Source organism: Belonocnema kinseyi, chromosome 1, assembly GCF_010883055.1.
Source record: "Belonocnema kinseyi isolate 2016_QV_RU_SX_M_011 chromosome 1, B_treatae_v1, whole genome shotgun sequence".
In the NCBI taxonomy this organism is placed as follows: Eukaryota; Metazoa; Arthropoda; class Insecta; order Hymenoptera; family Cynipidae; genus Belonocnema; species Belonocnema kinseyi.
This window is the reverse complement of record NC_046657.1, coordinates 169086759-169097921: the sequence shown is the minus strand read 5'-3', so window position 1 is coordinate 169097921 and position 11163 is coordinate 169086759. Positions and strand designations below refer to the sequence as shown.

Here is an 11163-nt window from a genome sequence, read left to right as displayed (position 1 = left end):
AGGAGGGGGGGGGGGTAAAATTTTACATAAATTTAATACCTTCTCTGGTGAGAATGTGAAAATTTCAAAATAGAAGTATTATATTTCTAATAGAATAAAAACCATGCAAATGGCCGTAAAATTGTTAAAAATTCATTCATAATGTTAATTTAATGCAAATAATTGTTTTTTAAATTAAAATTATTTCTATTAAAAATATGCATAAAGAAATTCGCATTTTTATTTCTTTTTTAGAGTTTATTATTTGTGCTATATGAGAATCAAACGGATTTTAAAGTTTAATGATATCAAATCTGCAATTTCAAAAAAAAAATTAATATTCACAATTACTTTATAATATTCTTTAAAATAAAGAGAGCCTACAATGCAATTTCTGCGATTTTATTGTGGATATTCCATTAATATTAATGACATACTCCAGTGCATATCAACAGCGTGATTGATGCATCAGACGAGTATGCGAAAACTTGTCAGTCGCAGTCAGCTGCTAAGTGCTTGTCAGACGTAATACTTGCTCTTAGTAACTTTAAATTTTCATTTAATTTCAATATCGGAAGCATTTTTTATAGGTATAATTCACGCTTTTGTACTTTTCAGTTTATATTAATTGATTTTTCAAAAGAAAAAATACAGCGTCAATAATTTAAATAAAGAAAAAATGTCACATAATACTATGAAATCACCTACAGTGAAAGTTAAACAGGGTTTCTTGAGAGGCTCTATCAAATCAAACGTAGATGGTGGAGAATATATTTCTTTTCAGGGAATTCCATTCGCTGAACCACCTCTCGGTGAACTGAGATTTAAGGTAAGATCAATGTATTTCTTTCTTGTGGTTTAAGAATTTTTAATGAATTTAAATACAGTAAATTTAAGTTATTTCGTAGATTTGTGATTTTTTTCTAAATGTAAGTTAACTTCAAATGAGATCATGAAGACAAAATCCAAATCTTATCTTACAAAATATGTCAGACAATGTATGCACCATAACTTATTTTTAAATTTTGACCATTCCGTCCCAGAAAATGAATCTTCTTGGTGAAAAAATCTTCCATATTTTTTTTAAACTTTTAAATAATAATCGAGCGAGCGCCCGGTTTTAAAGATTTTGTTGCTTTCTTCTATTTGTACCTTTGCGATTCTAAAGAAATTATTGGTAAGTGGGCGGAGCACCTAAACTACTTACTTTGGACATAGGAATTGCGACCCAGACTTCCACCTTTCTACAATGTAACTGTTTATCTCCTACTTCTTAGTTTTTTAGGAATTTTGATTCAAGTAAGAATATTTTCAATACGTCAAATTTTAGAAGAAATAAATAATAATGTATAAAAAAAGGGAGTAAATTGTATCAATGGTCATAATTTATGTAAATATAATCTATTATTTGTTATAAACTTAATTAACTAATTATTAATTGTTAAACTAAATTCAATCATATATTTTTATAGTAATTCATAAAAAATTTGGAAGAAATTACACCTGACTTTAAATGATTGAATTTAGTTAAACAATTTATTTTATTTTATTTCTTTGGTAATTTAATTTCTTCCTTAATTTTTTATATTCATGAAAATATATTCTTTGAACAATTCTATGTTTGAAACTATTTTTTATTTCATTTACTCAAACGATAACCCAATAATGCATAGACCAATCACAGAGTTATATAAGCATTATTAGATAACAGTGGTATCTTATTGTGAGTGAGTATTTCTTAACTCAGTTTAATTTTATATTTAGTACATAGTTTTTTGCTTTATCTTTGAACATTACGCTTTCATTCATTGAGAATGCTGCCGCAAAATCGAATATTGCATTTTTACGTTAAGCAAAGACAGCCAGTGAAAAAAGTTTAGAAGAAAAATGGAAGCTTTCCAAAATATTTACATTTTTTGTTTTAGCCATTTTTTGATAAGACTCGGTTTTCGGTTTTATGCACCGAAAATTAATAAATCGAAAATCCTGAATTTAAGTCAATCGACGACAGATAAGTAAGATATTTCCAGTGTGCAAAATGGCGAAATATCTCGAAGACGAATTTGAGCTTTTGAAAATTTGTATAAAATTTATTTGAATCAATTTTTACTAGAACTCGTAATTTCGATTTTATTTCTCAAAAACATTATGCAAACACAGAAAATTAAAGTTATGATATAAACACCGTAAGATACGGAAAAAAATTTGCAAAGATAAATTGCAGCTTCTGAAAAGTCCTAAAAAATTTTTCTAGACCATTTTTGTATAGTACTTGCTATGTGGATTTTATTGCTCCAAAATAAAAAAAATTCAAATTTTTATCCGAAAGTGTGTAATATGTGGGGGGGGGGGGTTGTTGGAGAAATTCCAGCGTTTAAAAATTCCTGCAACATTTCTTTAAGCAATTTTTTGCCGGAATTCCTGATATTCGATTTATTCAATCAAATTAATATGCAAAAATAAAAAAATCCAATATCACAGCAAAATACGCGAGAGACGTTAACAATCTAAAACAAGACTTCTAGGAATTTTCATTCTATCCATGAAAAAATGCTATGGAAACAAATAGCATATTTTTAGCATAAGAATGCGAGATTGGGAAGAACGTATGGGGAAACGATTGTAGCTTTTCATTATAAGGTAACTCAGAAAATTAATATACATTGAAAAATGTCTGTCAAAAATCTAAAAAGAAGCGCGAATGTCACTATGAGAATATGTACCTCGAAGCCTACAGAGCTTAAAGCAACTCAATCTAGAATTATACGTAATTGCATAGCAAATTCTGATTATGGAGAAGCGTACATAAACTGGGATCTAAAAGAGATGTTTTTGTTCAAGTGTTATTCAAGGATTCGCGCATCGTGTTCAAAAATAATGGACCTGTTTTTTGTTATTTTAATGTGACAGTCGAAAATCTCGAGATATGCTTTTTTAAAATTTATTAATCGGGAAAAATCATTTGTTTGCAATCGCTTACTGTATAAAGAAGTTTTTAAGAAAAAAATTATTCTTGTACTGAAAATACGCATTCACCCACAAGCGTTGAAAAATAGTATAACATACCTCCTGTTTTTTTCATAACAATATTATGCAGTGAGAGAGCTGCTATATCTGGAAACAAACGCTCATTAAAATGAAAATAACACAGCCACACAAAAAAATATCGTAATCTAGAGACGCGACAAGTGTTTTCCGATGGATTTTGACGCGCTGAATCCGAATACGATGTCAGAATTTTCCCTACACGTCAGCGTTTCACCCTACATTTAAAAACTCGAAAAATTGAGTATTTCCTGTTCTGGAGATGAGGCATATCAGTTCTTATGTTTTTTGATACACTGAATGCGAACTAGCTATCAGAATTGATCTCACATGCTGTCCTTGAACGCTAACCTAAAAAAAACTCAATAAAACGATATAAAATTGTGATATACTGCCTTGAAGGCCGATTATTTTGGAAAGCTTATATAAGCGGAGTCTCATTCTTAAAATTGACGTGACCTAACTTCAACTCAGCTAACCTAACCTAAACTCACCTAACCCAACCTAATCCCGCCCTATAGAACCCTTATCTTCTATTGCACATTTTACTATTCCGTCAAAAAGGTAAATGTTAACACATAAATAATTGTTAGCAACCCAGACGGAAAAATTATATATAGTTTATATATAGTGTGAAGTTTTATATATGCTATTCACTTGTTTTATACCAAAAATTTTCCAAAGTTTTCTTCGATTTTTCGCGATCTATATAGGGATACCCCCCTCATCTGAAAAATACAAAAGAATTTTCCGACTATGAAAATTCAGGTTCCGGGAAGAAATGTAACAAAACAAAAAAATACGTTATTTTCAAACAGCCTATAGTACATTTTTTTAAAATTCATTACGCTATACAAAAGGAAAATTCTGATTTAAGTGATTGTAAATTTACAGGATCCCGAACCTGTGAAACCTTGGACGGGAATTCGAGATGCTGTGGATGAGGATAAAGTATCACTGCAAATGGACAATTTTACCAAACAAATTGTTGGATCAGAAGATTGTCTTTATCTCAATATAGCTACTAATTCACTATCAGGAAAAAAAGCAGTTATGGTCTTCATTCATGGTGGTGGTTTTATATTTGGATACAATCACAGCAAATTGTATAGCCCAGATTATCTACTTAAACATGATGTTGTTTTTGTTTCTATTAATTATCGTCTTGGCATGTTAGGTACAGAAAAAAAGAATAGCTTGAAATAAAAAAAAGCAAAGTTTGGTTTTAATTTATAATTTTTCCCTTGGGATTCAGGTTTCCTCAACATGAATGTGGAAGACTGTCCTGGAAATCAAGGACTAAAGGATCAAGTTCTTGCGTTGAATTGGATCCAAGAAAATATAGAGGCTTTTGGTGGTGATAAGAACAATGTAACCATTTTTGGACAATCTGCTGGCTCTGCTTCCGTTCATTGTCTCTGCTTAACATCTTCAAATAAAGGTACATAATACTGCATTTATACTTTTTGTAAAAGAGCAATATCTTATTGAATGAAATTGTCCATTTTTAAGGACTTTTCCATAGAGCAATTCTTCAAAGTGGATCAATGGCTAATCCTTGGGCTTATCGACCTTCCAATAATGACGTGGGATTCAAAATAGCAAAAGAACTAGGAAAAGAAACTACAAATCCCGAGGAAGTTTTGAAATTCTTTATGTCTCTACCACCTGAAAAAATTGTCGAAGAGCAAACAAAGCGGTTGTTGCAAGTACGAAATAATTACTAACATGAAATCGATCCACCACGCTAAACGAATAATAATAATAATAATAATATAAATATTTTTTGTAATTTATATTCTGCTTTAGTCATTCAGTTTCACTAAATTAGACTTAATATTTGGACCCACAAAGGATTGTGAAAGATCGCGACCATATTTTCTAGAATCTGCAGACGAACTTATGAAGAAAGGAATTCAAATTCCTGTTATAATTGGCTATACCTCTCATGAGGGAATTGCACTTTTAGATAGTATGATTTATATTATTTTATGAGAACAGTGTATTCTGCTTTTGCTTTATTGGTTGTAAAAACTTTTTTTTTTAGATGAACAAGACGAATCTTTTGAAACGTTTAAAAATGATTTTGAAAATATTCTTGCTTACGATCTGAAACTAAACGTAAAAAAAGTATCAGAATTTGCAAAAGATATCAGGAAATTTTACTTCAAGGATGAATCAAATCCCATAAAACAACGAGATGGTTGTATCGATTTTAAAACTGACACTCTTTTTACTATCGGAATATTGGATACAATTGAAAAGCAAATAAATAAGAAAACTCCAACATATGTATATCGATTTTCTCATAATGTTCAGAATTCATGTTTAAAGGTTGTGTACAATATTAAAATGGAAGGTATGTTTTTAATTTATTGTTTCTGCCTTATTATTTTATTCCTCGGAATTTTGTACGATAGTTAACCTATAATCATTTTAATAGGTGTCGTAATCACGGGCGCTGCTCATTGTGACGATTTAAATGTTTTATTTCACATCCCATTTATTGGTGACGATAAGAAACTGAGAAAGGATACACAAGACTATTTATTGATGCGACGCATGACTAAAATGTGGACAGATTTTGCGAAAACTGGGTAATAAATTTATAATTTCCTTATGCTCCGAAATTTTTAATTACTGGCAGAACACACCTTAAACATATCTGTTTCCAACACAGAGAAATGAAGCCCTCGGCGCTAATGGTGAGTCACTGCATTTAGGTTTGGTGTGGCGTCTACTCCAGATTCGAGGCTTACCCATTTAAATGCACAACCTTCCCCACTTCAACCGTCTCTCATTGATTAATATACCATTTATCTGCTCCTTAGCGCCACTACCATCCATTCCTCCTCCAAACTTGCCGCCGAACATGTTCAATTGTATACCATCGCTCACTAAGCCTTTTCTCAATTTCCTATCTCCGCATTATGTTTTGTAGAACCTTTACGTCTTTTTCACCGTTTCTACTATTCCCCCACTTTCCATCCCAACATACAGTCCTGCGTTTCCTAATCTTCCCCCTTTTTCCCCCCTCTACATAAGGTGTTCATGACCATTCCCATCATTCCTTCACTTTCTATCTTACCATACAATCCTGCGTTTCCTATCCCTAGAGGTTTTTTAAGTCCGTACAAATTTATTAAGTTTTAGCGTTACTTTTATTTCGAGTTGCAATACTGAACCAGACATTTAAAATTTTTTATTTTAAACATGGAGTCGTATTCCTCAACCCATAAATCCCTAGACACGAGGTTTTACAAAAATTAAACGAGCTTGCAATTTTTGTATCTAGAGTGCACATCTCCTTGAACAAAGCATGCCGCTTAAATAGTTAAATGAGGTTCATTTTTCTATGTTTCTTGAAATTTTTCTTTTGGGGATGGCATTCGATTATTTGCAGCCATAAATTACAAAAATTATTTTGATCCTTTTTAAAATAATTCATTTTTTGTATTTTTAAGATCATCAATCATATATATTTCTTAGAGAATAAGTAATATGTTACTTTTTATCTGCCTAAACCCTGTACTTTAGTGACCAATGAAATCAGTTTTTTCTAATAATCTTAAGAACTAAACAAAATACTATAAGTTTTTTGTAAATAAATCACTTCGTGTCTATTTGGGATATAGTACACATAGAATTGCAGAATTTTCCAATTTCCTGAAAAGAAGGAAGACTGTTCTAACTAGTTTCAGTTTGACAAATGTGCTAAACAAACATGTGAATCCGAGCTGACAAAATATTTTTAATGAAATGCTGAAAACATTTTTAAGCCATATTACTATTAAATTGATCATTTAAACCACAAAAATAATTGTTAATATAGATTTTCACTGCCTGCAGCATTTTTAACTAGTTTTTTCTTCTAAAATAAAACTAATGTAAAATATATCCTGTTGTAAACCTCATTAAAAAACCATATAGTGACTGCTTGCAATTTAAAATTGCGCTAAAAGATCTAAAACATTGGCTATAAAGTAAATAGAGAGAGAGAAACAATTATCAGACTGTATTACCAATTTATAGTTTAGGCATTCAATGATTAGGAGTTAGGTTTTAAAATTTGACAGTTTTTGTTTACAAATTGTATTGTTCATTATACTCCGAACTCTAGAAAATATGAACCCCAATCGGCAAGGCCCGGCATTTCTAGGAAGTATATAAATAGGTTGGGATGAAACAGGTTAAATCTAAAAATGATGTAAATTGTATAGCCGATAAGATGTTAAAAAGAATTTTCAATAATGCTTGCGACTAAATCAAGTCGAATTATTTTTACACGAGTTTGATCTTTTTCTAAACGTGCTGAGAAACAGACAGCCGAAAGTAATAACTATGTTAAAATTATAGGAAAATTTTTTTATTATAATGAATTTAATATCATTTTAGATGCCCTACGCCAAAGCTTGATGATCTGATTAATGTAGAGTGGAAGCCGTTCACTAATGATGAAAAATGGTATCTGGAGATTCAAGATAAACTAACTGTCAATAAAAATCTTGATGAAGAGAAGAAAAAATTGTGGAAACCAATTCTGAACCAGCGAAACATCCAGTTATAAATACATATGTATGATTGCACATGTAACTTCGTATTTTTCGCAAGACATGCATACAAATAAAAGAACTTATAGAATAGGAAAAATTAATTTTTTAATTAAATAATATTCAGCACCAGCAAAATATATGGTGCAGAATAAAAATAAGACGCAAGAATGAGCCTATGAGGACCCATATTCCATAACAGTCTCTAATGAGCTTTTTGCAAGATAATGTACAAGCCCCCACATCCAGGAATTCTGATCATTTTGAAAGAGATCTTTCACCACAATCTGAGATGGTGGTAGAAGTAATACTACTTCACTGGTAAATGTATCCCTTTTAAAAAGACATGATGGAAATTTCTTTTACTCCCACCTGTTTAGAACAAATTAAATCATACCAGCACAGGCTACTTCAGACGTCCGAGAAAAGGAGAAAAATAAATTTCCTTACTTCGGTCATTTTGTCCCTCCCCAAGACACTCATCGAATCGGACCCGCTCTTCAGGGAGCATAATCAATAGAGAAGAACGAATTTGGCTTCGGCAAGAAACTACTGAAACTCTTCGCATTAGTGATGAACGAGATAAATATCTCTGCAACTTTCTTTAAAGATGCAGAGAATCCCTTTAAATGTTTTTACAGCATCCAGAACCTTGGCCCAATTACTTGAGAAGGAAGAATGTAGTGGAACACCTTTCCTTTGACCGTAATCAGGATAATTTTCCCCTCTAACAGAACCAGGGCCACTTTTCCCCAGGTCGCAACTAGGGCCACATTAAACCAGTGAGACGTCCAGCATCGCAACTCTCACCAAGCGGTTCGTCACCACTGCGACGACGACCACTTCGGGAAGACGATCGAATCCTGATCAGGCTGCCTTGGCAGGACCTTAGAATGAGGCAGGGGGAGGGCTTTAGGGCAAGATATAGCGATGCATAGACACAAAAAACTGCTACATTAGGGCGCAAATGATTCGACTTCGTTGCACAGGATTCTCGGCCACCTTGGTTTGACGGCATCTCCTCCCTAGGTGGTGCACAAATTTAATAACCGGGTTATGAACGCGGTTGGTCTGTACGTACGATCATCTGTGCAGAGTCGGATATGTAGAGGATTCTCCTTCAGAATGTGGATACCAGATTCAGGACTTAAAACATTTGATTTGGAACTGTCCTGACCCGGATTTGTCTGAAGCCAGGCCTTCATTTTTGGGCCTTTTGCATGAGGTGCGCCCAAGGCTCTCTGAGCAGAATTTTGAGATTTTTGACTCGATTAGTAATCCCAGTAAGCAAGCTGCACGTCTATTGGGGTAGTTCTTTGAAAAATCATATAAAGATTTATAAACATATAAATTTGCTTAGGTAAGTTTTTTTTTCTTTTTTGGTTTCTTACACATTTGAATTTCCCTTTGTTTCCAACCTAACGCGTTTGAGTCCCCAGCCCGTCCCCACACCTTTCACTTTTGAATATTCTTATATAGAGATTAAATACAAGACGCACTGGTAAATGACAAGTGCTGGCAATGTCTCTCGATGGGCCGTTTATGAAAGAGTAAGTACGTATATAGCAGTATCTTATGAGAAAGGCTAACCGGCACGAATTGTACCCAATTATATTAAATGTTCCTCTTCCTATATTGTTTAGTAACTTTTGACATCGCCCACAGATTACAAGAAACAAGTCGAAGAATACTTGTCGACTTTGCGCCCCAACATGCGACCGGAAGAGCAGTAAAGTTTTTAAAATAATGCAGCGTTTTATATTGACAGACTACGCCGAAGACGAGAATTTTCAGATGAAGAACTATCATTAAGATTATTTACAAAGATTTATACAAACATTAAATGCCAGCTTAATGAGAGAAATAGAAAGAGTTAGGTCTCGTACACAATCTGAAAATCCTTTATTTAATTTGAAGGTTATGCTAAAGACATTAAATACTTTTGAAAAAAGTATTAAATAAGAATTAATTATAATTCACAGAAGCAATCGATTGCATAAAAACTATTATTAGTTTATTTTACAGGTTTCAATGAAAGTAAATCAGACACTGAAAGATCCATTAAAGTTAAAACAACCACACCTTAAAGCCATTTATGACATTTTTCGTTGTATAGGTAGGGTGGTACCAAGTACAAAATATTAAATGATAGAATCTTGTCCATGATCTGCAAAGATAGCACGCTATTTTCGATTTGAATTGTATTAGCAAGATTTGAAAAAGCGGAGGATTTGACTTTACCGTGTGACATAATGGACAAGGTAATTTTTTCAAGTCGGGCGTTTGGGGGGTCCATCAATAGAGCTATTGCATGAAATGAGATAAAAGGATATTTTGATTCTTTAGCAGCTCATTATTATATTCAAAGAGGAAAGAATATTCTATTGACTGACAAACGTGTTTTTTTTGGTAATAAAATTCGCAGATTGCTCCCGCATGCGGCATTATTCGCCAAACCCATAGATTGGCTATATCCGTGAGACGTTATTCTTCGCGGGAAAATTCAAACTACTTAAATTATGCAAATTAAAAAAGGTAAAAATGTTTTCTAAAAATATATTTGAATGTATAAATGTCTCTGAACGGCTTTCACATATTGCCATAAAATAATAATGATCAATAAAGTATCAAATAATGTGAGATCGAAAATTCTTACTAGATCATCGTTTATGTTTCTTACGCCTGCCTTGCCGCTTTTCCTGTTTCGTCCATCCAAAGATTATAATTTAGTGAACGTTCACGAACGTTAGGTTTATTTATAGTCTCGCTTTCTTCTTCTTGCAATAGACTGCACATCATTAGAATCTTTCTTATCCCTCTTCGATTTACCTTTAGATCTGAAAACTCGAATTTACAAATTAAAAAATTGTACCAGTCATTGAGCGCCACTCAATTCCAACACGCGGAGAACCCCGGTTTGACTATCATTCGTTCTTGATAATTTCGAATTAGGTGTATTAAGTTGTTACGTCAGCTGGCAAAATCTCTGTACTCTAAGGGCCAAGAAATAATACCAATTCCATGGGATGGAACTTAATTTTGCTAATAGCTTGAAAAAAAAAAAGATTTTTCACAATAAGGGTATTTGGATATTATTTATTTTTCAGAAGCTATTTAATTAAATACCATGCACGTTACAAAAAATATCCATTCTATTATTTAAATGAATGGCTTTTAAAAAATTAAAAATAATATCGAAATAAATATTTTGGTAAAACCGACTGTTGCGCCACCGCGCCACGCCGCCGCCGGTCACCTTGCTTTAAAGTCGCGCAGTCGCTGAATCAAAATCAGTGCCGTCGGCATATAGGCGCGCCCACATAATCTTAGGTATATTTACATGGTAATGGATTTCTTCCCGCTGGGTGATCCGGTGCCTTTCGATTGGTTGTGGAAATTCCGGTGAACCTTCAGAAGTAAAGTAAAAGAATTCAAATAAATATCTTATGATGGAAATTGATCTTTTGTTCCTTCATTGAAAAATAATTATTTAAATTCATAAACGACAAATATCTATCTGTCTCTGCACTAGACACGCATACATATTTCCCTCAGAACACCAAACAAAAATCCTCCTTTATTAACTTTG

At 32.7% G+C, this 11163-nt stretch overlaps 1 protein-coding gene across 3 annotated transcripts; it reads left to right on the top strand.

Annotated features, from left to right (window-relative positions):
• Positions 1–458: 458 nt before the first annotated feature.
• On the top strand, positions 459–7674 carry LOC117168810 (esterase B1-like). 3 transcript variants are annotated; one of them, XM_033354658.1, is made up of 9 exons: positions 459–569; positions 690–808; positions 3919–4201; positions 4280–4465; positions 4537–4733; positions 4834–4996; positions 5072–5383; positions 5468–5621; positions 7420–7674. In XM_033354658.1, the coding sequence occupies exons 3-9, from the start codon at positions 3988–3990 to the stop codon at positions 7589–7591; spliced, it is 1398 nt and encodes a 465-aa protein (XP_033210549.1). In that variant the 5' UTR covers positions 459–569; positions 690–808; positions 3919–3987; the 3' UTR covers positions 7592–7674. The 3 variants fall into 3 exon arrangements, with proteins under 3 accessions (XP_033210549.1, XP_033210542.1, XP_033210558.1); XM_033354667.1 differs by having other exon boundaries at positions 479–569; positions 764–808; XM_033354651.1 differs by having other exon boundaries at positions 461–808.
• Positions 7675–11163: the final 3489 nt, after the last annotated feature.

Excerpts from the sequence above, each read along its gene's own strand:
- LOC117168810 (XM_033354651.1), top strand. The coding sequence starts at position 659 with ATGTCACATAATACTATGAAATCACCTACAGTGAAAGTTAAACAGGGT. Across the intron at positions 809-3,918 it reads TCGGTGAACTGAGATTTAAG|GATCCCGAACCTGTGAAACC; the intron begins GTAAGATCAATG and ends GTAAATTTACAG. Across the intron at positions 4,202-4,279 it reads TTATCGTCTTGGCATGTTAG|GTTTCCTCAACATGAATGTG; the intron begins GTACAGAAAAAA and ends CTTGGGATTCAG.